Raw genomic sequence first — 24,113 nt, 5'->3', positions numbered from 1 at the left:
GTCAAGATACCTGAGTAAGGGAGGCAAAACAAGTATCCAAATAAAATCGTTTCCATTGAGCAGATCTGCTTATCACAAAACCTTCTGTTACCTGTTTCCCCTTGCTGGCTTTCAAAAGAGAAGTAAAAGGCCAAGAAAACATGGACCAAGTTACTTATATAGAGATCAGCCTTCTATATCAGGGCGAAAGCATTTTGGTAAACTATGAGTATTCTAGGTCTGTATTCATTTGCAGTACAGTCGATAAGCTTTCAGTATGTGCACTTTTTTTTTTCTTGGGGTAGGAGACAGTTTATATAATAAAGCTATTGCTAAGCTTTGCAGCTTCAAAAAGAAGGTTTTCAGCATCTTTGAAGTTCTCTGTCACTACTGTCAGCTGTCATTGTGGGCTAACATATAATACAGGTTCCAGTCAATTTTGTGTTGCTCAGTGTTTTATTCATATTTGTAAAAATGTGTCCTACTTACCAAACCAGTAGTGTTTTGCATACACTTTTTAGAGTCAGGAATATATGGCTTCATGGCCTCATATGAAACAAACACCCTCAAGCCCCTGCTCCTCATGTTATTTCTGCTCTTTTTATGTGTTGCTCTTGGTGGTTTAGTTCAGGCTTGCCTGATGTATCAGTGGACACCCTCAGGAACTTTACACGGCAGGGAGAAGAATCAGAGTTCTTGACTACAAGAGATTGACATGTTGGTCATGAACACTGAGGACTAGCAGGCACTTTCTACAAACAATTCTTTAAAGAAAATGCTCAAAATAAAAAGACTGGGAGTTAGTGAGTGGAACAGGGAGAAGACAAGGCACTGTATCTTGTTGGTTCCTTTTTTATTTTGTTTGTGTACAAGGAGGTTTCATCCTCTTTCAAATATGAGGGAGCACAGGAGCACTGGCAAAAGTAAATGTTTCTTTCCAGAGGCTAGGAAAAGAGAGGCCAGGCCTGATACTGGAAGAAATGTATGACAAAATGGGTTATTGGTTTTGGGGGGGCAGGCACTTCACTTCAGTTCACTTCTATTTATTCTTTCTGTAAGCAGGTGCCCAGAAAACGTTATAAATCCACTTTATGGAAGTGGGTTCCACTTCAGCATTATACAGCAGGAATAAATTTCAAACTAAAGATTTCTGTGCAGGAACAGTATCTCCTATAGGTGGGAAGGTGGGAAGAGTCATACATATCTAACTAATAAAAAAGCTGAAACTTCCATCAGCAGCTGATTCTGGTCTTAGTTGTTTGGCCATTTCTGCCTTCAGTGGCCATTGCACTAATTTATGAATCTGTCATGAGAAAACACATCTCTGACTGTACGTATAATTTTACTTTGACACTAAACACTACAGTTCAGAAGTTGAAATGAGAAAAAGCAAACAACTTCTACTGGGCTGTCTGTGTTGTCCTGATTCGTGTGAACTGGAGGTACTGTGTCAATATCGTGAGCTTCTTCCAGAAACTTTTAAGACTTGAGCCAGCTCCCCAGATTCCACTTCTGTTATAAGATTTCTGAGCTCAACTGTATTTTCTGGATCAAAATGTCTATAGAACTGCTACTGGTGTCAATTTTATGTCCTCCTGTTCTGAGTAAGAATTTTGAGAGATTTTCAGCCTTACATAAATAACTTGATCGAAGACGGGACACATATGTAATACTGAACTGTGAATGGCAGTTGTTTCAGGCCAAAATTTCATTTTTTTGGATATCCAGGCAAACGTCACCATGCTTTGTAAAATAAACTGATAATGATGAATTTTAACTATAAACTTTACATTATTATGCAAGTTATATTGGATTGGTAGTATATTTCTTTCGATCCATACAGCAAATTAATGACACATTTCATGATGGGAAATGTGATTTCAAAATGATCTTGCCAGAACTATAAGAGGGGTGGCCTTAGACTGTCCTGTAGTTAGCAGCTACCATTAGAAGAACAACCTAATGCTCTGCTCATGATGGCAGTGAAGTCTTAATTTTGCTGGACCATGGATAAACTCTAGTAGTTATCCATGCTTTTACTAATAACTAAATATCTGTCTTTTTGTATCACCAAAACTGTTCTTTGCATTCACCAAAAAGGAGGAAAAAGTGTTAAAATAGCTTTACATCTTTATTTTAGGTTGGAAATATAAGTTAGAAATAATTGTACCTGGAACCAAACTGTTGGCAGCTTTTAATCTTCTTGAACCAAACTTTGATGAAGTTTCTCCTAAGTGAATTTATTCACCAGTTTATTCACCTATTTTTTTAAAGAGAAAAAAATGCCAGAACACTAGAAATGATGAGATGTAGATGATCTGTTGTATACTAACAAATAATGAACTATCAAAGGTAAAAAGTCCCCAGCCTGTCATCTCTTCATTTGAATCTTGATGCCACTTACTGTTTCTCCCGAAAATTTAGTAAGCCTTACCAGAACAATGTTCAATTCTTGCAGGGTGGCTGGCAAGATCAGAGCTGCAGCTAGGACATATCTTTGCAAACAAGCTTATAAATTGAACTGTATCTAAAAAGTATGCATAATAGATTCTTTAAATATAATTTTAATATTATCTCTAGCTGAAACTAGAAATTAAGAATGACAACTGCTGATATTAATAGAATTCCAGGGTGGACTACTGAAGTCATTATGTTTTGCTTTCTTCTAAATACACTGCCTTATGCATGAGTATTCTGAAGGACTTGTTAATTTTCTAGCCCTAGCAATGCTGAATTGATATGCTGAGCGTTGGACAAATTTCAAAATGAAAAAAAAAAAAAAACACTTTAAAAACTGAAAATCATTTTAATTGTTTAAAAATTCTATGGCATAGGAAAGTGTCAAAAGGCAGAAAGTACAGGAAAATGCTTAGAAAAAAACAAGGAAACATTTATCAATCAGGTTTATAGGGCTGAGTTAATTTTTAGTAAGTCAAACTTTCAAGTGGATGCTTCTGTTCTTGTTCAAGATTTAGTTCTCTGCAAATTTGTAAAGATTAATTGAAAAATAATTGCATTCTTCTGTAAATTAATTTCAACAGAAGCAGGGTATATGCAAAGGAATTCTGGATTCTATTTTAGTTACAAGAAAGTGAATTGAACACTTTAAGTATGCAGATGATTGATTAATAGTCATTTTTACCTGACTTACAATGCTACTTTCTCTTTTATTCTGTTATACTTATATTATGTAGCTATAATGCTGGTATCTTTAGTGTTACTTGGTAAAATTTATAAAAAATAACATTGATTGTGTTGAAGATGATGGTAAATACTTCTTTTTATCCTAAATATTCAAATGCTGAAATACACAGAGACATTTGTGTGGTCTTTGTCAAGGTGTCCTTGAATGAGAGGATTTAAGCCTCAACGCTGTTGCTTGGGCCCAAGCCAAGTCATGTGTCCTCATTGGTCTTGAGGCTTTTCCTGTGAATTCAGCTGTCACTTTCCTTTGCAGTCTGTCATAATGGGATGAGACTTCTCTGTCCAGTCCCTGTCTAAGACTACAGATGTGTAGCTGAGGCTATAGAAACCCCTAGCTATTTAGCACCTCTCACTTGAGACTGGTGGTTTTCATTGCTCTGGGACCAATTCTACAAGAAAAATGTATGAAATTTATAAAAACTGAATTAAGCAAATGAGCTTGATTAAAATATATACATATATCATATTTAATAAAAGTTATGTGCTAAGTGCAATGAATCATTGACTGCTATTTAAGCCTTTTCTATAAGCATTGGCTTCATTGGTTCAGCTATTTTGATGCAACTAAAGCTGTGCTTTGCTCAGTCTTCAGATGCATTGGTTTGAACATATTGATGTACATACAGTTTATTCTATTTTCCTTTAGGAAAATAGGATATTAGCATTTACCTTTTCTCAGACTTTGAGGAAGATGAAATTGGACTGAGGCTGTAACAGATTGTTTGCATTTTTTGCATACTCCTGAAAATTACACTGGCACTTCTGCATATTCATTAGGATGGTCATGACAATAGCAATAATGGTGTAAAGTAGTTCTGATTCCCACAAAACAAATGGAACACGTTTGCTTTTTTTTTTTTCTATTTCCTATTGATGTCCTATTTCTCTTATGCACCCACTCTGTCCCTGTTCCTCTGTCTTCTGACGTATCTGTTAAGGTCCTGGACATCATGTGCTGTGTCTTGTCAAGGAGATGTGTGTAATTACAGATGGGCTGGGTATCACTGAAAAATGTGTTGTAACTGAGTTCTGTCTCCTTCTCCAACAGCAGTATAACAAATTTGGTTATCACTCTTTGACTTAGCTACTAATTTTTTAGTGGCCCGTAGAAACATAAAATTCTCTGACGCCTCTTTCCTTCTACAGTTCCTGGGAAGGAGAAAGACATGAGGAAGCATAATGTCCTAAAAATCATGCCTCAGCCTGTGAAACTGGTTCAAAAATCATTACTAATTCTGGCCTTGGAAGACTAAGAATCAAACAAATCCAGAATTTGGGATGTTTCCTTGAGGCAGACTGACTATTTAAAAGCTTGATATGGTTAGAGTGGGTGATCATCTTTCTAATACCATTCTACCCAATTTTGGCACTCACTTGACTCCTTGGTGTGTGGATTCAATCTGCTACATCTTCTGGGTGGAGTGGGGCTGCCCATTTGGGCAGCAGCAATCAGATTGGCTCTGCTGCAACATCTAGCTGTACCTTTTCTTTCTGACTGTACTAACATACTTCCTGTGCTGTGTCCTTATCTCCCACTGGACTTGCTTATGTTTTCTAGATTTGCATTTATGATTAAATTAAAATGAGGTTAGATCAACATTTCCTCTAAGAGCTACTCCACTGAGAGCTTTGTGGAGAAAACCAAAAGTATTTCTACAGGCACCATTGTACTTCTCTTACTGTGTTTTAGAGGGCTTCCTGGTCTTTCTCCTTCAGATCATATTCACCAGTGGACATACAAATCCATGATTCATTGCTGTGACTATTAGATTGTCTTTTCCTGTTATTAATACCATTTTTGTTTTAGCTGATCATGTAGGAAACCTTTATAAAGATATAGATTCCTGCTATTATTTTGTTTTGCCGCAGGATGTTAATTATTGACTGGCCTCCATCATTTCTGGGCTGAGTCTTTTGGAGGATACAGCTGTCATAAAGTTTTTTTTGGGTTTTAACAGTAGGCCTTTTTGTTAAGTAAATCTAGTTTGAGCTACTAAGTCAAGTACTTTATTAAACTTCAGGGAAAAAAATGGACTTGATGGGTTAAGTTCAGAAATTTTTCTGCACTTAGTAATTCTTAGTTTTTTTGTGTTTACCTGTACTTCTCGTAGTGCTTTGCTAAAGTGAATATCAATCTTCTCAACTTGCAGATAAGGAAACTAAGACATAGACATGCACAGTTACTTCTGAGATCTGATTAGAATTCATATTTTCCTCACCATTTTGTTTCCTTTTCAGATAGCTTCCCTTAATCTAACTTCTGAATTTCATTATGAGAAGGATGTCCATTTATTTGATTTTTAACTAGCCTATACTTACCCCACAATTCTATAGAAGCACATAATCCTACAGTGGATGCTAATGCTCCTCAGAATGTACAGTATAGAGTAAGTGCACAGAATGACTTGATGCAAAAATGTGTATGCTGCTACCGCAGAAGTAATACCTGTGGATGATAACTGGGAATAATGAACAGCAGAGAGTTAAGATGATGAATAATGTTAATGTGCCTCACTTACAGGTGGAAATGTAACGAGTTTAACTCAGTGGCTCTAGGGAGACCACTGTCTCTTTAAATGCAACACACTTTTAAAATGATTCTTGAAGTAAAGTGCCAGGAGCACGGGAATTGCTACTTTAAAGAAAAGCATGTGGCTTCTACAGGCACTGCATGCATTTGAAAGACGGCACATATAAAACAGCGGAACTTAGGAGCAAAATAGCACTGACGGTTCAGTTCTTGCTCCACGTTGATTTGAAGTGGAGAGGGGACCTGAAGTCAGCTGAACTCTGCTCCCAAGGCAGCCCTGAGCTTTCACTGCTTGGGGAGCGAGTCAGACTTGATTGCTGGAAATCATTCAAAGGGAAAACTTACCTGAGAAGTCAATATTGCAGTGTGCTCGCATAGGTGAGCTGTAATGGGCTAGGAGGAAGGGAAGAAAACAGGTCTATGACCGATGTGGTTGTTTCTTAGTTCCTCCCAGAGGGGAGCACACAGGGAAACAGGGCAGATCCTCACAAGTGTCCATTGCTCTTGCAATGGAGACCATCTTGTGATGAGACCATCACTGGTCTCACTGGTGCAGCAGGAAGGGTTTAATTGCTGCTCCCACGTGGGGTGATCTTGAATGTGCCCTGTACAGGTGAGAGGGGATGTATAACTCTGCTCTGTAGTTGCTGAAGGCTCTAACCTGCCCTTACTAGGTCTACTACACCAGCTGCAGGGCGAAGCACAGCAATAAGTGTCACGGCTCTGGAGTTTTTCTTCCATGTCTATTCCTTAAGACTTACAGAAGATGAAGAGCACTTGAGAAAAAGGGCTTACCGCAGAACTCTTAATTAGAGACAAATTCAGGGTGAAAAGTCCCAGGGAAGAGAAGCTGATTAAGGAAATGGGGAAAACAAAAGATGGGAGAACTGGTGAGGACAGTGTGCTGTGAAGAGAGGTATGTGTTGAAAAGCAGAAGACCCTAATGGGAAATAAAGATTCTGAGGGCAGAAGATAAAGGTTTAAAGGATTTGATGTTGGCAGAAGAGCGGATTTGAATAGAAAGGGGTAAGATCCTTACAGAAGCAAATAGGAAGAAAATGGCTGGGGAAGAAGAATGTCCTTGGGTATGATAAAAAAGTGAATTTACTGTAGTGCTTGAAAGAAGCAGCAGGAGGGGCTGTGAAGTGATTTCAGAAGCTGAAGGAGAAAAGGAATCATTGTATCACAGAATGATTTGGGTTGGAGGGGACCTTAAAGACCATCTGGTTCCAAACCTCCTGCCATGGCTGCCCAAAACCCCATCCAGCCTGGCCTTGAACACTTCTAAGGATGGGGCATCCACAGCTTCTCTGGGCAACTTGTTCAAGTGCCTCAGCACCCTCACAGTAAAGAATTTCTTCCTTATCTAAATCTACCTTTTTTAATAATTTAAAGCCTAATTTTTTTTTATTTTTTAATTTGTTTTTATTTTTTTTTATTTTTTAATTTAAAGCCTAAAACTTTGTCCTATCACTACACTCCCTGATGAAGGGTTCCTCTCCAAGTACAGGTTGTTAGGCAAAAAAGATGATAAAGCCAAGAGAAAGAGGAATGAGAGCTGTGAAACAGCTTTTCAGGAAGAAAAAGCAGAATTTGAACACGTTAAGGGAAGAAATGATTATGCTTATACTGTATAGTGCAGTCCTCATTCTCATACCTGGTTCATCTGTCTTCAGAAAACCATGTAACTATGGAACTCTGAGACAAATCCAAATATAAATTTCCAATATATCAATATGAATATGCCAACTCGGTGTCAATTTTTTTTTTTTAAAGAAAGCACTGGAAATCAATTTCTGAAAATAAGTAAAGAATTTTCAGAATAAATACATCTTTTGATGAATCTGACAGTTGAAATGGGGGCTGTCACTTCTGTCAGGTTTCAAGTGCAAGTTTCTTCACAGAATTTTTGCTGGTGGTTTGACCCCTTCTCCTAATGGGAAGGAGCAGTCTGGCTGCTCTGCTGTTCCCTGGGGGCTGTGCTGAAGACATTGACTGTAACTGAGCCCAAACAGGGAGAAGGGGAGGAAGTGCAGAGCTAGAATGGAATGAAAATTTGGCAGAAGATGTGGAATCATGTTTTGCTGAAAGAAGGCTTGGGGCAAGAGATGTGAGAGTTGAATGCTCAAGGTTGAGCAGTATGCTTGTTGCTTAATGATATGGGCAGAAGAGGGTAGAAAGGGCTGCCTGGTAAAGCAGCTATGGAATAGAGAGTTAAAGAAGTTCTAAAGGAAAATGAAGGCTAGGAGCAGTGATTTGACTGAAAATTTTCAGAAGGTGTTGATAATCAGTTGATGAAAACAAAATTGATTAGGTACAGATGATGTAATGAAAGGGTTGGAGGCCAGAGGATGGATTAGAAAATGTTGTGTAGAGAACAGGCATTAGGGAAGAAGGTGTTATGTAGACATTACCTGTACTTGAAAACAGTAGAAAAGCATATGGTGGCTTGTGTGGGGCAAAGCTGTGGAGGAAACAAAATTGGTTTACAGAAGTAACTGGCTGATTTGGGGAACAGGGCAAAAGGTTACAGTAGGGCAGCGAGTTGCTTGGAGGTGCTTTTAAAAATGAGAGAAGGGTTGTGGGGAATACATGGTTGGATGTTCAGCTGTAGAGGATTAATGGATTTGGGAGGGTACACAAAACAGTTATTGTGAAAGGATGAATTTTCTGGTGAGTCTCAGAAAAAGTGAGTGTTCTACACTCCCAGAATCACTGTTAGTGAATAATTAAAATGTAAATACTTACTGTGCTTTGGGATAGAAGGAATCTGTGGGGAGAAGAAAGATCAATTATTAGATCCCAAGTGCTTCAGCTGTATAGGATGGCCCTTTGTGCTTGGGCAGTCCATTGCAGTCGTACAAAAGAAAGTATCTGTAAAGCAGTCCTTGCAGAGGTTTCCTTTCATTGGATTTACTGTGTGGAGATGCACTGTCTAGCTTATTATTTTCAAGAGAAAGAAGCCTGTAAAACTTGTTGCCTAGAAGATTACTTTATTTCTGCTGTTCTAGTAACAAAGAAAGTTTTGGTGCTAAAATAAGCTATGTGATGTACTGTACTTCTAAAGCTGTTAAAAGGCTCTTAACAGCTCTATAAAATACTTGCCACCTCCTCCTGTGCTTTCAGAAAATTTTACTCTAATATTTATTTCACTGGCTTATACAGAATTTCCTCCCCTTTAAAACATAAGTTGTTAATTATTTCTGGGTTGTCATGATCAACTCCCCTCCAGCTATTAAAATGTACTTGTACTGTAGTTTTATTATTACTTGCAAAATATTGGAAAAAATAATTTTGTTAGACAGTTAAATTTGAAATAAATATTGACTTGGCTATGCAAATGGATCTTTTATGTTAATTTCCTGCAAATATTCAAATGGTATAGTTTTATGAGAAAAAGCACTCATAAAAACTAATCTTTATGAATATTCACTGAAAATGAATTTTGAATTGTATGCTTGAGCCTAATCTTTGAAAGTTGTGCTGTGTGGGTTAGTCTACATAGGCCACTGCACAAAATACCCAAAACAGTAGCAGGTGACTGGTCAACACTGCACACATACAAGAGAATATTGATATAAAATATTTGAAAAAATGAAACAGTCTTTGGATATACCAAAAAAATCTTCAGTTTTTCAAAACACTTAGCAGCAGAAGGCAAAACTTATGGCAATTAGTTGTCATGACTTTGTTCACTACTAATTAAAATACTATTTGAAAAGGATTGTGATGGGGAGACCTCTTAGTGGCCTTCCTGTACCTGAAGGGGGTCCACAGGAGAGGTGGTGAGGGACTTATATCAGAAATTAGGAGGGAACTAATTTTTTAAATTATTTTTATTATTTTTATTATTTATTATTTTTTTAATATCTGAATATTTTGGGTAAGATAATTGTGACCAGAGGACTTGAGCAAAACATGAAAACTCTACAAAATGACTTTTATTAGGAATTCCTATTTATCTTTTGACTTTAGGAAAAGGACCTGTATTAACACAGATGTTCCAGGAATGATTGAGTAACTTCCTTGTTGTAGGATGAAAGACTTGTTCCTGTCTTAACTCCTAATGTATTTTAAAATTTCTTATCATTTTTTTAGGTTGTTGAAGAGTTTTGACACTGTGGTTTCTAGAAATCCAAACATACTAAGGAGATTATTTACTGGAAGCTATTTCAATGAAATGGTCAGGAAAGATACTAGTCACATAGCTCATACAACTCCAATTAATAAAAATAAAACTTATATGTGCTATGGGGCTGTATTAGTTGGAGCTCCTTCATCCAGAAATACAAATGAACAACCTATTGCAGCTCATGCTTAGCTTATTGATGACAGTTTTGTATTTCTTTTGCTTTGCATAGCCGTACCAAAGAGAAATGAGGTTTATGTCTATGTCTGAAGGTCCTAACAATGTATCTTCTTTACGCTTACTTTGAGGAAAGCTATTACTGTAATCACACGGTGTGTTTAAAGTCCCTACACTAAAGGTTGGTGTAGGCACGTTCCATGCACCTTTGGATTTAATGCAGCTCCTAGTATTTTAATGCAGGCTGTGCATCTAGCACGGACAGGACAAAATGCTGAAACTCATCAGAGCTGTAACATCAGAAGTTATGACAGTTGATGGTGTTCTAAATGCTGGTAAAACTGTATGAATTCACTGAAATACAGGTTTATGCCTTTGGCCAACCCTAAAAGCAGAGAAAAAGGGGAAGAGATGATGGACTTGTTGCTTTCTCTGAAGGGCTGAGCTCAACAAATGGGGCACCCTGCCTCAGGCTGCCAGCACCCCTGAGGAGGCGGCTCGCTGCCAAGGGCCATGTTAAATATTTCATAGTGGCAGTGCCGCGGCTTCCCGAGAGCTGCTTTCTTTTTTTTTTTTTTTTTCTTTAAAGCCCTGGGGGAGGGCAGTGTGTGTGTAACAGCTGAGAGCCAGGTGGGGGGAGCAAGGAGCCCGGGTGCTGGTGCCTCAGAGGGCAGTAAGTTCCAAGCAGGGAGGCCGTGGTGCTGCTGAGGCGGCTGCCCTCCTCGCCTCTCCCTCCGGGCACGGTAAATAACGGGAAATCCACTTATTTATGGGCAGCCGGGGTGCCTGCCGGTGGATGTCAGGGCGGGTGTCTGCCATTAGACCTGCACGGGACAGATGGGGAGTGTGGCATTAAGCGGCTTTACGGAGGGCTGAGCAGGGTGCTGGGCGTGCGGTGGGCTGAGTGGTGTGGCGGGGTGCAGGCGGGCTTGGGAGCTGGAGGAGCGGTGACCCTAAAATAGCGCTGAGCAGGATGAGGCCGAGCAGCTTACAGATAACGGTGTAAAGCTGAGGTAAGCGCTGGGGGGTTTAAACGTGAAATTCAGAGAACTGGCTTGAAACCATGAGCAAAGATATTCAGTATGCCTGGCTTGCGTGCTGGGGTTTGGTGCTGTAGTTGGCACTCATCACCCTAAGGTACAAAGCTGTGTGTCCGCTTTGCGTGCCACAGCGGATCTGGATTAAACCGCGTGTGGCCGTGAACCTGCGCAGCCTCGAGCAGGCCAAGGCCACCTGGCCTTGTTTAGAGAGCTAGCCAGAGTGTGCAGGTTGCCCTGCTGACTGAATGTTGGGGGAAGTATTCAGGTCTTTAAAGTCCCTAGTGGGGTATCACCTCTGTTGGTGAGAAACATCACGTTGTTCCCACAGACTGTATCTGTTTTCATTGGTTTACAGATTCCAGGTGTCATCCATGTGCATTTTGCTGGCCAGAAGACATAGATGTCCCCTGCTACTGAGTCCTTGCATTGGTGTTTTGGAGATGAAACGCTACATAAACTCTTAAAGTGCACCACCTGAGAACATTGCTACCAACATGGACATCATTATTTATTTACAGATGATTTAATCAGGAGGAGCTTTTTTGTAAACATGAATTGCTGGGCTCTTTCCTTGAGGTGTCGTGTCTTGTTTCATGCTATTGAAACATTAATCTTAACTTATTATGACTCCTTTGTGTTGGTCAGCTCTCAGGGACATTTCCCTAGACTTGAAAATGTGGGAGCTTTCAAGAATGTGTCAGTTGTGCCAACTCAAGCCACCTGTGGGCTGCCAGACCGAAGTACTTTTTGTCATAGCTCAGTAGCTGTTGAAAGTATTATGTCTTGCACCCAGAGGTTTTGTGTTCAAGAATGCCCGTACAGGTCGTTACCTTCTTCCTACAAACTGCTTCTTCCCGAAGGCCTTGGTACCTGTGTCACAGAGGACAACAAGGACTTGCATCCGGAGTCCTTCAGCAATGCTTCAAGTTTTATTTTTCATAATCACAAGGATTGCTTCTCTACTCCCCGTTTACTGAGGCTGACAGCTTCATTTACGTTAACTGTATGGTTGAAACCTGAGCAAGAAGGTGTAATGTAAGTAGTATTGAAGGTGTTTACTTTCCTGGTGCTCTTAAAAAAATTGATCATTGCAGTCATGATCATTATTAGCAAGCTATTTAAAAGTTTAAAAAGGTACAGTGAGAAACTATGACGTTTTAAAGCTGTATTTAGGCTGGAGGCTTTGCAAATGTCAGGATGAGTAGGCTTAGCTTCTAGCGTTGACTCAGGTGGTAGTGCAGTGGGAACTATTCACATATAACACACGTGGATTTTCTTAAAAATACGAATTTGTATTTCTAGTTCACATTCATTCTTCTGCAAGCTGCTAGAAAAATGTCAGGGATGTTGCTTCTTTTGTGATGGAAAAAAACCCTAAAAATTTAGTAATCTCCCAGTGCAATTTTATTTTATAAAAAATGAGGAAAAATCCAAGATTAAGTTAATTCCCAAAATGAATATTTTAGAGCTATAGATGACTGACCATCGTGTATATATATATATATATATATATATATATTTTTTTTTTTTTTTCCAGAAGATACGGGTTTTCTGGGAGATATGGGCAATCTTAACTGAATTAGCAATCATATTACTACTCTAGCAGTTTGTGTAGTGGAATCTTTTGTTAATGAAGTTTTACTAGGTGTTCCCTCTTGTGTGCCTACAGGTCACATTTCTAGCAAATATGACAGCTGGAGTGGTCTTTCAGCTTGACTGAGCCTTACTATAATGGAAAACTTTGCATTTTTGGAAAACTGCATTACAAATAGTACAAAAAGAGTTCCATCTATCTATCATAAAGTGCAGAGCCTCCTATGCCTTGCCCTGGTAATGCAGAAACACACAAGTAGTAATACATTTCAGAGTATATATCAGAAATATTTTTGCACTTATTCTTTTAACTTACCCTAGAATTAAAATAATGGTGTTCTCTATGTAGCATTTTGATTCTTATTTTGCATTCTACTGTGAAACACCAAGAAACACCAAGCCGTTTAAGGGCATGAAAATCATCAGAAACAATATAAATGTGTGAATTAATAGTCTGCTGTAATTGTGGTTATTGAGGGGAAATAAATAAGATCTGGAGGGCAAAAGTGACTTCAGCTTGAGCTTTAGTTAAAGCAGCTCAGATGAAGGTATGTGTAAAGCTGTCTCTGGAGCTTTGGCCTAGTGTCTTTTATAGACTGTGTTTCCTAAATATTTGAACCTTGAACATCAGAGAGTCCATGCCTGGGGTTGTCTTATGTCATAAGTTCATGCCCACACATATGCAGGCCTATCAGGTTCTTGTTCAGCAGAGCATATGCTTAGGTTGAAGCAAAAATGTTCTGTTAATTTCCAAGCAACAAGTTGCAGTGATGTGTTGAGTGAAATCTATGAAAACTCTTTTTTTTTTTTTTTTTTTTTTTTTTCAGTGGAATAGGCTGTTCTTGCATAGATCCTAAAACAATGAAATGTATGTGCTTAGTTCCAAATGATTAAGTGCTATGCAGAAACTAGACTCCCAATGTCTGATTATCCGTGGACTTGTGTAAAGCACTACTCTTCTATTGCTGCTGTGTTAATAACTACACAATGTACATACTCCTGTTCAGTGGGTTTTATAGATCACTTTAAAAGCTAAACGTGTTTTTTTTTTTTTTTTTTTTTTTTTTTTTTTTTTTTGTGACAGATTGCTTCATTCTTCTGCCTTTTGAGTTTGCCAATACTCTACAGGTAGAAATGACAATGATAGGATCCAATCCTGAAAATTGAAGTTGAACAACAGTTATTCCAGTGGACAGGATGATATGCTGCAGTCCAGACCTTCCACTATCCACACACACACACACACAAAAAAAAAAAAAAAAAAACAACACTTTTCCTTTCTTTTCTGCAAAAAAAGGAATACAGAACTCCAGTTCTAGAGAAATTATGGAGAAACAGTAATTGCACATGAATAGTCACTGAAGCTTAGCTCAGAAGGCATCCTACAATAGAGAAGTGGTTTAACAGCAAGCTAAGGTGTTTTTCCTTTTATTTTACTGGTATGGTGAGTCCTTTGGGTTGGTAGGAGCAGTTTGACTTGTCAGCTGTCCTACACTTTGCAGCCCCTGTTGGGGGAGACATCCTTCTTGAATGTTATTTGTGAGACCTTTTAGACCCCATTATACTGTATCAGAAGGACTTCACTGAACTGGGCTTTAATCTAACAGTCCTTGTGCTGCCACCACACACTGGGATCATGGGCCATAACTGGCCACTTATTTTACCTGTGGAATAGTTGAAAGTTTCACAAACTAGTTTGCTTACTGATGACATACACTTACACCAAGTACAGCAGACCCCCATTTTTTAGACATGCCATAAAGTGCTTTTTTTTTTGTGCTGAATGTAAATTTCTGACTTATAATATCCCAGTTGCCTCATTATAAAGACTAGTATCTGCTAGGCATGTGCCCATGTAAGAGAACAGCAAGGGTTTTTGCTAGAAGTTACTGTGTTGGTTGAAGTGAGAGACACTGATGTAAGGATTGAAAGTTTGAGTGCCTTTTAAAGATTGTGACAATCCAGGGAGCAAATACGTGTGTTCAACTGAAGATACTGAGGATTTTCTTCTTCAGTTTTATATACCAATGTTTCTTACATGATGCTAGGAAAGAAATTTTCATACAAAGAGAAAAGTCAGGTTGTTATGCATTTATATCGGAGTGCAAATGGTTTTCCAAGAAAGATGTATAGATATTTGTAGGTATGCTTTTAAGTTACCACATATTGGAGGTCTTAAAGAAAAGCAAGAGAACAGTGAGAAAACACTGACATTTGTATCTCCAGCCTTTAAAATTATTTCCCTTTAGGCAGTGTGTGCAGTAAGTGAGCAAACCTATTCTTGCTGAACTGTGTTCTTTACCATGCTTCCTCTCATACTGCATGTGCTCATCAGTTAATCTAAAAGCTTGCAGTAAGCCCGTGCATTGAATTTAGCATAATATGGGAAATAGTATATGGCGATAACCCTTGGAAATAAAGTAGGATAAGGATATGAGTAGAAGCTTAGCATATATGAGTAGTCATTACAGGCAGCTTATATCAATTTAGTATGAGCCAGGCTAACTGAAATTTAGATGACCAGAAAATAACAGAGGTGGGAGAGAAAGGAGCTGGGACCTTCTACACACAAAAGGGCCTGCTGGAATGGCCTGACTGAGAAGTGGGCAGGAGATGTTTGTTTGTTTAAATTTCCTTTATGTAAAGGACTACAATTGTATCCATTATTGTATATCAATTCAGATATTTTACATTAGTAACTATGCTGAAGGGGGATGTCACCTTCAGATATGACATGTTGCATTTTGAACCTATCCAGATGTTCCCATTTGCTCCAGTTAATGTGTGGGAATCAGTTGTCTCCCTGTTAGATTCTCCCTGAAATATTCTGTATAATATTTTTCACGTTGAAAGTTGCCCAAGCAGATTTTCGTGGTTTGGTTGTTCTCCCTCCAACCCCATCATCAAGAACTACATAGTCAGGTATTGGCTTTGCGGGATTGCAGGTTAGCAGAAGTCGGAAACTTCACAAAGAACAGTGGGTTCTCTGTAATCATGACTGTAATGGAAAATAGCACTACTAGTCAGAAGTAATGCTTATGCCTCTATCACCTATGTTAGTGCTGTTTTTCCCCCTCCTCCTCTGTTTTCTGCCTCTTGATTTTTCTCTTTCTGTAGTGAATCATAATCCACATTTGTTCTGTCCAATTTTCAAAGTGGTGTACATCAAGGTCACTTGACTTCTTAAAGTCATGACACCTTTGGGGATAAAAACAATGTGGGGATGTTTGCTTTAGATAACTAAAATAAACAAAATAACTGGATTATCCAATTATTGTTTATCCAGGAACTGGGTAAATCCAGTTCCTAAATATTTTGCTACTTAGCTGAGCCTTTCCTCACATTTATTATCTAGCAAAACTAGTGTGTTTACAGGCAAACAAAATATTGAAAAGACCAATCAACACAATATTAAGAAACATGTTTTTAGTAAGGTTTACATAATAGGCATCTGCATTTTGCAAGTTGTTTTTTACGGACAACATTCCGGTAGACTAAAATAGTAGCAGTTAAAATTAATTAATCTTTCTCTTGGGTTTAAATGTGAATTAGTGAATAATGGCAGTATTAAAGAATGGCATTTTTGATAATTTTCTTTTGTTAAATGCACAGCAGTGAGGACTGAAGAAAGGTGAAGTCTATCAGTAGATAAGTTTTTTTTCCCTCTGAAATACGTCTTAAATAAACCCTAGTCTCATAGAGATTTTATACGCTTCTCTTGTGATTTAACGCACTAATTTAATCTAGAGTATTTTAGCACATTTGGCTTTTTATGGGTAAGTTCGGACTGTATTTCTCAAGCAGATGAAAAAGCAATGCAAAAGTTTATAGTTTTTGTTGTAGTAATGATTGGATTAATAAATGAAATACATTGCTGTTTCAAAGCATATATATAACCTATATGCATTCTCAGGACCTATGACATCACGGTGATCAGTTTGGCAAAACTAATTGTATTTGAATAGCTAGGTATGTAACATGGGTTGCTATAGATGGTATTCTTAGTCTTTACATTTGATATTGATGTAAAATCTCCATGGGGAAAAACAAACTAGCAAGTGGCCAGATAGCTGTCTTGCCTTGCTCTGGTTCTCTTAGGTTAGAGAGAGGCTGTGTCAGAGGGAAAGTACAGGGGAAGCTTCTGTTGTTGCTACCTTATCTGAACAATTTTGGTAGAAAAACAAGGGACTTATTTCCAAAACATGGCAGTCATACTCCTTTTTGTGGTTGTATTATGCTTGCCTTGTTAGACTAAGAAAAGTGTAAGTGCTTCAACAGGATGCAGTGTTGTGGAACTTTGTAAGAAAAGTGCAGTGCTGGCCAGCCACTGTTTTCTGTCATGACACCCTGAAGAGAGAAGTGGCCCCCATTTACCTCCAAGTGAACTGGGGTTGAATGCACTATAAATTAAAAATATTCACGTTGCAGGTTCAGACAGAAAATATGTTTGTTAAAGTTCTTTTACACTTAGTACATCTTGTGACTTTTGCTGTCACTGAGCATCTTCTCAAGAGCTGTATTTTTAACGTTTATTTTAATGCATTCTGCTTAGCATCACTTTACAGGATAGCACCTTGGCAAGAATGTGTATATATGTGTGCCTCTGACCTTATGTTGTTTTTCTTCGTTATTTCCAAAGGTGTGTGATAGAAAAGGCTATTGATGGGCAGACTGTGTTCAAACTCACAATCTCTGAGAAAGAAACAATGTTTTATTATCGCACAGTAAATGGTTTGCAGCCACCAATAAAAGTAATGACACTGGGGAGAATTCTTGTGAAGAAATGGATTCATCTTAGTGTGCAGGTGAGTAAAAGTAAAAACCTTTTAATGTTTGTTGAAATACAACATTTGTGTGAGAATGGTGTAACTGTATAAATATCTTCACAAGAAGGGGTAAGTTAGGGAATGTAACTGAAAACTCTTGAGTCTGTAGGTAAGGATCTTAATTTTGGAGCACATCTTGAGGTGATTACTAATTTAGAACTGGAAAGCAATGCTGTGTGCATTCTGCTGAAAACATAAGTGAAAACTCCTACCCTTAAGAACACAAGTATTTGGCGTGAAGAAAACTACTTATTCTAATGTTAGCAATAAGTCCTGGGTCTCTGACATTATTCCCTAAAAGGACAACGTAATGTCATCCTCATCTATACATGCTAACGTATTTATCTGACAGAGGTGTGTCCCATTTAATTCTTAAAGCTTCTTACAGTGCATATAAGTAATATATAAGTAAACCATTTATAAGGTTTTATTTAGGATCAATCAAGCTAGTTAGTTACGAACCTATTACCTCTTATTTTAAAAAATAAATTCAGCATCATTAAAATCCAATCCTTGCATTCTAAATGTCTTCTGTTGACATAATATTTTTAATAAGTGTACAAACATCTACTGAGGATAAAGTAAAATTGAGTTTGTTAAAATTTTAGCAATGTACAAAAATCAGCAAACAAATACAGAAGAAATTAAAATGCTTTCAGTTATTTGCATGCCTTGCAATTCCCAACAGATGCTCTAGTAAATGCTGTTTGTAAGCCAAGTTCAACTAATAATTAAAAAACACAATTATCAGGTATTGAAATGTTTATCTTCTCCTTCCTGCATTTCCTTTATCTGGCCTATTAAATTTCATTTAGTTTACAGCACAATCAAGAATAGTTTCCCTGCTTTCTTGAAACTTGCTAAAAGGTATTGACTGTGATTTGGATTTTTAGTGCTGATCTTGTCACTCGTAAGAAGTATCTAAGCTGACGTCTTGATTTTTTTTGCAGTTTTCTTTTTTCCGGGATAACAGCATGGTAGTGCGAATAAGATTTTGGCTGTTGGATTAAAAGAGTGACCTTAAGGTAGAACTAATGAACTTTACACTTCAAACACTCCAAGGGTGCTATATTACTGCTGTTGCTGTCAGCCGCGTTTTGTACTCCTCTCAGAAACTGCTAAAGCCTGGGATAGCAGAGTGAAAGGGCTGGATTTAAATACACACAGGAATTTTAAATTGCATTACAAAGAACCCTCAAGCACTCTATAGAATTTAGTCCTTTGTTTCTTTGGGGAATGTTGTTCAATACATAGAGGAGTGAAGAAGTGTAGCTTCTAAACCCTTACAGGGACTACAGACTTAATACCTTTTCCAAGTTTCTGAACTCAGTGTAGACCTTATGTTCCATGATTTATGGTGGTGTTGGATTTAGCTTCCCATTAAAGATAATAGTGGCTGCAGCATGATCCATTTAGCATTAGGTATGGCTGTTAAACTTAAGGCAAAGCTTTAATTTTTTTAAACTCTTAGCAACTGTCCGTAAGCATTTTTTTTTGTATAAATGGAGAAAGAAATGGAAAATGAGAGGAACCGTACAAAAATGTGCAAAAGCAACATTCATATGGAAGCGTCTACGCCTTCAGATGAGAACAGTATTTGATGATGAGATAGTTCCCAGACATTTGCAGATTGAAGCCTTCTCCATAAACTGATGAAAAAGCCTTCTGAACACAAAGCACTGTGTGGTTTTACAGGAATTAATCATTTTAGTTAAGTGCAGTGGGACAGCCTGAAGTTTAAACCTAAAAGTATATAATGGCTGATCTTAGCACAAGTGTGATTTTTTTGACTTCTCCAAACTTCTCTATCTAAACCAGCCTTCTCCCCAGGTGATGACTACGCAGAGGGAGTGGGCTTTGTGTTGTGGAGTAGACCCTTATGTGTGCTACAGGTGAGCTATCTTGGGTAAAGACACCAGGGGGAGCAGTGGCAGAGTGCAATCATGGGCGACTTTACTACTATTGGCTTTTCCAAGTAAATCAGTCTGTGTAGACTTCCACTTCTCTTGAGACAAAGCTGACTCTAATACCCACAAAGGATTAGCGGTCTGAGTTCTGTGCCACTGTTGTGGGCACAGCTTGTGTTTTCTAGCAAAGACAAGCACTAGGATTGATCTCAGTGGCTAGTAAATTAGCTAGGTTTGTGTTTTTCCAAACATGCTGGTTTTAAGATAGACGTGGTGTCAACCGTGTAGTTTCTATATAATCTACAGAAACAAAAAGGAAATTGTGGGATCTGAAGTGCTCTATATGAGGCTGTGATGTCTAGTCACAAGTTTAACCAAATTTGGTTTAACCAAATGAAATGTAGATTCAACAACTTTTTTAGGCACTTTGCAGAAGTTGCACGTATCAGAGGACTCTGGTGATGTTTTTTGTTGGAGATCTCACCAGAGCTGGATGATGTGTCTTTATGTTTAAAAAAAAAAATAGTTCTATTCAGACTTGTTTGACAACTTGCTTGATATGATTCTTAGTCTAAAAGAAAATGTTTGTGGATGTTTTGTGGGACAACTGAGTACTATTCCTGATAAGATAGTTGAAAATGTGAAATGGATATTTTCATGGAAGTAATGAAATTTCTACATGTAGAAAAAGTGTAATAAAAAAGCAGTGTTGCCATATCTGGTGTGACAGGATGCCTAGAAGCTAGCAAATCTGAGGGGAAGAGGGATGAGGTGGGATGCTGCTATACTAAACAGAATTTTACATAAAAGAATTATATTCTCTATGCATGAACCATAGTAAAAACAAAGTATTAAGAGTCTTTAAATCTTAAAAAAAAAAAAAAAAAGAAAAAAAAAAGTATGTACTTCTAAAAATTTTAGGTAATATAATTCAGCTACCATTGGTAACTGAAGATGTGTGTGGTAATATCTCCCTTGTATATTATAAAAATGTTTTACCTTTATGTCAGAATTGTAGACACCTACCATATTGACTGTCAGAATTTTGTTTCCCAAAAGTTCAACTTAGAAGCATTAAGTCCTACAATTAATTTCCCTGGCCTTCAATATACTTGACTTTTCTAGTAGAGAAAGCAAATTTGCTCCTTATATTCTCTGAGACTACAAAAATTTTCATCAGTGTAGGTTTTCTCTTAATTCTATGGCGATGCGTCTTTGTAGGAAATGCATGTGACAATTGTGGCTCAAAATAGTTGGCTCATAAATTATATTGGATGTAAGCCTGACAAAGATATTCTTCACAGAGTATTGCAAAGTGTTATTCAAAACCATGCATAGTATTGCATATTTGACAAGATAGATAGCCTCCCTTTCTACTAGAGTCTGGTTTAGTTGCTCTGTGCCTCTTTGGGAGAGAGGACAAAAAGAGGCTTATGGTATGACACCTTGTTGCTCAGCAACTGCAGACCAGTTACAGATATGTCTAATTCAGGCTAAGTCTGATTCAGGACAAAACTTTTTTAGTGAATGCCAGCACTTAACGATACAGTCAGTAAATAGGGGTGTATAATGGGACCCATCTTGAGGGGGGGAAAAAAAAAAGCAATATCTGTTGGCTGGCCCAGAGGCAACTGATGCGTCTTTTTAGTAATGGTGCACTGGTGCTGGACAGGGGGAGGTTGGATGGTATAGGGTGAGTGTCCTTATTGCCTCTGGACAGGGTTGCAAACAGGGGTTGGGGATTAAGGCACTTTGCATGCCAAGTTGGTGGCCGGAATAACAGCTAAAGGAGACTGGGAGATTTGGTCTTGATAACAGTGTTCACGGCACATTGGTGAATTGTTTGTGGTTTTTTTTTTTTTTTTTTTTTTTTTTTTTTTTTTTTTTGGCAGTTTGGTTGTGGGTTGCGAAAACGGTGTGTGTTGTAGTGGCCCAAGAGAGAGGCCCCCTGCTGAGGACCTAGGGTCTGTCTCTGGATGAACAGGATAAATATATGAAAGGGATTCAGGCCAAAGGTCCCCAAAGCCAAGCAGTCAGTGCAGCTAGGAATCTGAAAACAGTGGAGTTCATGTGGTTAGTAGGAAAATCTAAAATATATGTACATAAATGTTAGGCGATAGACTAACATTTCAGGCTCCTGCCAGAGGAGCCTGAAGTTCTGGTGGCAGATGTGAAACTGAACTCAGAGCGGAAATGTGGTAGGATGGCATGTATCTTTGGAATTCAGCTGTAGGAGCAAACGAGCTATTCAGGAGTGATAAAAATGAAAGCTAAATGGTGGAATAACACCAAATAGTAATTAAATGATAAGAGGGAAGGAAAGAAGAAAGGGCAGCATAGACTAAAAAGAATTTCTTTTTGCAATAAAATAATTCTAGGGGAGAAGAAGGCTAGTAAATGAATTCTACTGAAGTACTTTAGGATTTTAAGTCCTCAGGTTTGGATTTAGATGTGTAATTCATTAGAGAGAACTACTGCTAAGAACTGTGTTTTTGCAGAGACTTATTCTCCAGTTATGGCTGGGAAATTGAAGCTCTACTAACAAGAGCAGGCCCCAAATGCAGTTTCCTGCATTCTGTGTGAATCATCAACAAGTCACAAAAGTATTTCTGGGTACCAGCTTTGTTAAGTGATGAGGGCCTTATTAAAGATGTTGGTCTCAGAAATAACATTCTGTTGAGTGTTCAGTTTAAATAGAATAACAAGAAATGGTTCAGTAACTGCATTTTTGTGTTTCAAAAAGAGCAAGCAAATAGGTCTACTTCAATAAAACAAGGTAAACTGAGGAGTCTAGAGATTGAATGGAGAAAAGGCCTTGAAGGTTCTTCAAAACAAAAATGATGGTATGAAGAGGAATCTCTGTCCTTAAGAAGGGGAAAAATGGAGATACAGCACTCAGGCTTCTGAGTGAATAAGCACCTTTGCAATCAGAGATGGCTGAGTCTACAGGCACTAGGGGAGTGGGGAAGGAAATTTGCAGAGAAAGCTATGTAGGAATAGAAATAAAGCTGTAAGGAAGTTGAGCTGAATCAGACTTTAACAACTGTTAAATGGTTAAAAAAAAAAAAAAGGTTATGAAGATCTTTTGTATAAGAAGACAAGACCTGCATACAGTGAAGATGTGCTTAAGATTAAGGATGATTTGAATAACATCACCAAACTGAATACTTTGCTTCCATGTAGGGATATTGATAACAGCCATGAGCAAATCAAGCTGTTTAACAGAAATGAAAGCATGGAAACAGAAGTGATCATAAAGAGGTAGAAATACCAATTTGCAAGCTTCTTGTGTACATGCTGATACAATCAGGTGGTCTGAGGGTTCTGAAAGAACTTGGGCATAAATATGTCACTGTCAAAGAGTTGTATGGTAATCTGCCAAGTCAGATGTGGAGCTATATAAGCAATAAATGCTTTGCATTGGGAGTTTTTGCGCACTGGCAAAACTCCATCTCCATGAAGTACTTCTACTCCAGTATATTAAGTGTGGTGTTATATGGTTGGGGTGGAACGGGGGAGGGTGGGGGGGGGGGGGGGTGAGGAGGGGAGCAGAGTGGGAAAAGAGAGGCTTGACACTGTTCAAGCACTACCCAAAACATTAGTGTGCTATTAACGCTCTTACAGCCACAAATCCGGAACATGGCACTGTATGGGCTGCTAGGAAGGGAGTTGACTGTTGCAGCTACAGTCAGTACTAACAGGAAGAGAAAAAGGTTCTTGGCAACAGAAGCTATTTGTCTTGGCACAGTGGTGTATGAGGATTTTGAGATTTTTTTTTTTGAGGAATAAAGATGTGAAGGAAAACGGAAAATGGGGATAAAATGCAACATGGATTTACTGAAGATAACTCATCACTGTCTAACCTCTTAGCTCTTTTTAATGAGAAAGCTGATTTTCAGGCAAAGTAAATCTGTCAGATTTCTTTCTATCTGGAGTTCAGTATAGCATTGATGTGATACCCTGTGAGAAGTTGTAGGGTCAAAGGAAATGTTTGTGGAGAGGGGTAGTGATAGATACTGCTCAAAGGAAGGTGTAATATCTGGAAAAAAATACAGTTCAATTCTTTGAAAATCATTCTTTGGACCAGCCTTGTATTACATTTTCATTAATAATCTTGGCAGAAGTATTGAGTGTACTGATTCAAGCTGGTAACATCGTGTGAAGAGGTATTATCAGAAAGACAAACAGCAAGTTGTCACATATAAGAAAAATGGAATGACAGAAAGGATTAGGGTAACACTCATGAAATAAAATTTGGTATTATAAAATGCAAAGTAACATATTTGAAATGACTCAAAATCTTTTGCTAACTACTTAAATATTCAAAGTGGCTGAAGTAATAGTCCCAGGTGGTGATGATGGATTACTGTCCTGATGTGGCCCTTAAAAAAGCTTGTTTTGGGGCAGTGCATCTGGGGGGACTTCCAATTGTGAGGGAAAAGCATCACTGCTGCTTCTCCAATCTCTGAGGTTTCACACAAATGTGTGCGGTTTCAGGCCTTCCTATTTAGGAAATGTAATTCAGAACAGAGATACTATACATGATGAAAATGAAAGGCTCTGTGCAGGCCTTGCAGATGAGTTGGAGAACCTTTTTTTAGGAGTTTTTTAATGATAGTAAAGCGTAGGAGGACATACAGTTTTCTTCTCTAAATCCATTGGAGAGTAAACACCAGGCAGAAAAAGGAACCATTCAAGCTCTGAAATTGAGTCTGTTTTATTACAGCA

The 24,113-nt window shown here is 38.1% G+C and overlaps 1 protein-coding gene across 1 annotated transcript in view; it reads left to right on the top strand.

Moving 5' to 3' along the window:
* Nucleotides 1–11,588: 11,588 nt before the first annotated feature.
* Nucleotides 11,589–24,113, top strand: part of USH2A (usherin) — a gene marked incomplete at its 3' end in the record, with an annotated part of 393,893 nt that continues 381,368 nt past the window's right edge. Inside the window, exons 1-2 of the mRNA XM_084283630.1 lie at nt 11,589–12,094; nt 17,292–17,457. Of these exons, the coding sequence (XP_084139756.1) occupies nt 11,610–12,094; nt 17,292–17,457 (651 nt within the window). The 5' untranslated portion in view covers nt 11,589–11,609. The remainder of the gene's footprint in view (nt 12,095–17,291; nt 17,458–24,113) is intronic.

Source organism: Netta rufina (assembly GCF_964035555.1).
Source record: "Netta rufina genome assembly, chromosome: 3".
Lineage (NCBI taxonomy): Eukaryota > Metazoa > Chordata > Aves > Anseriformes > Anatidae > Netta > Netta rufina.
This window is presented reverse-complemented; position numbering and strand designations above follow the sequence as displayed.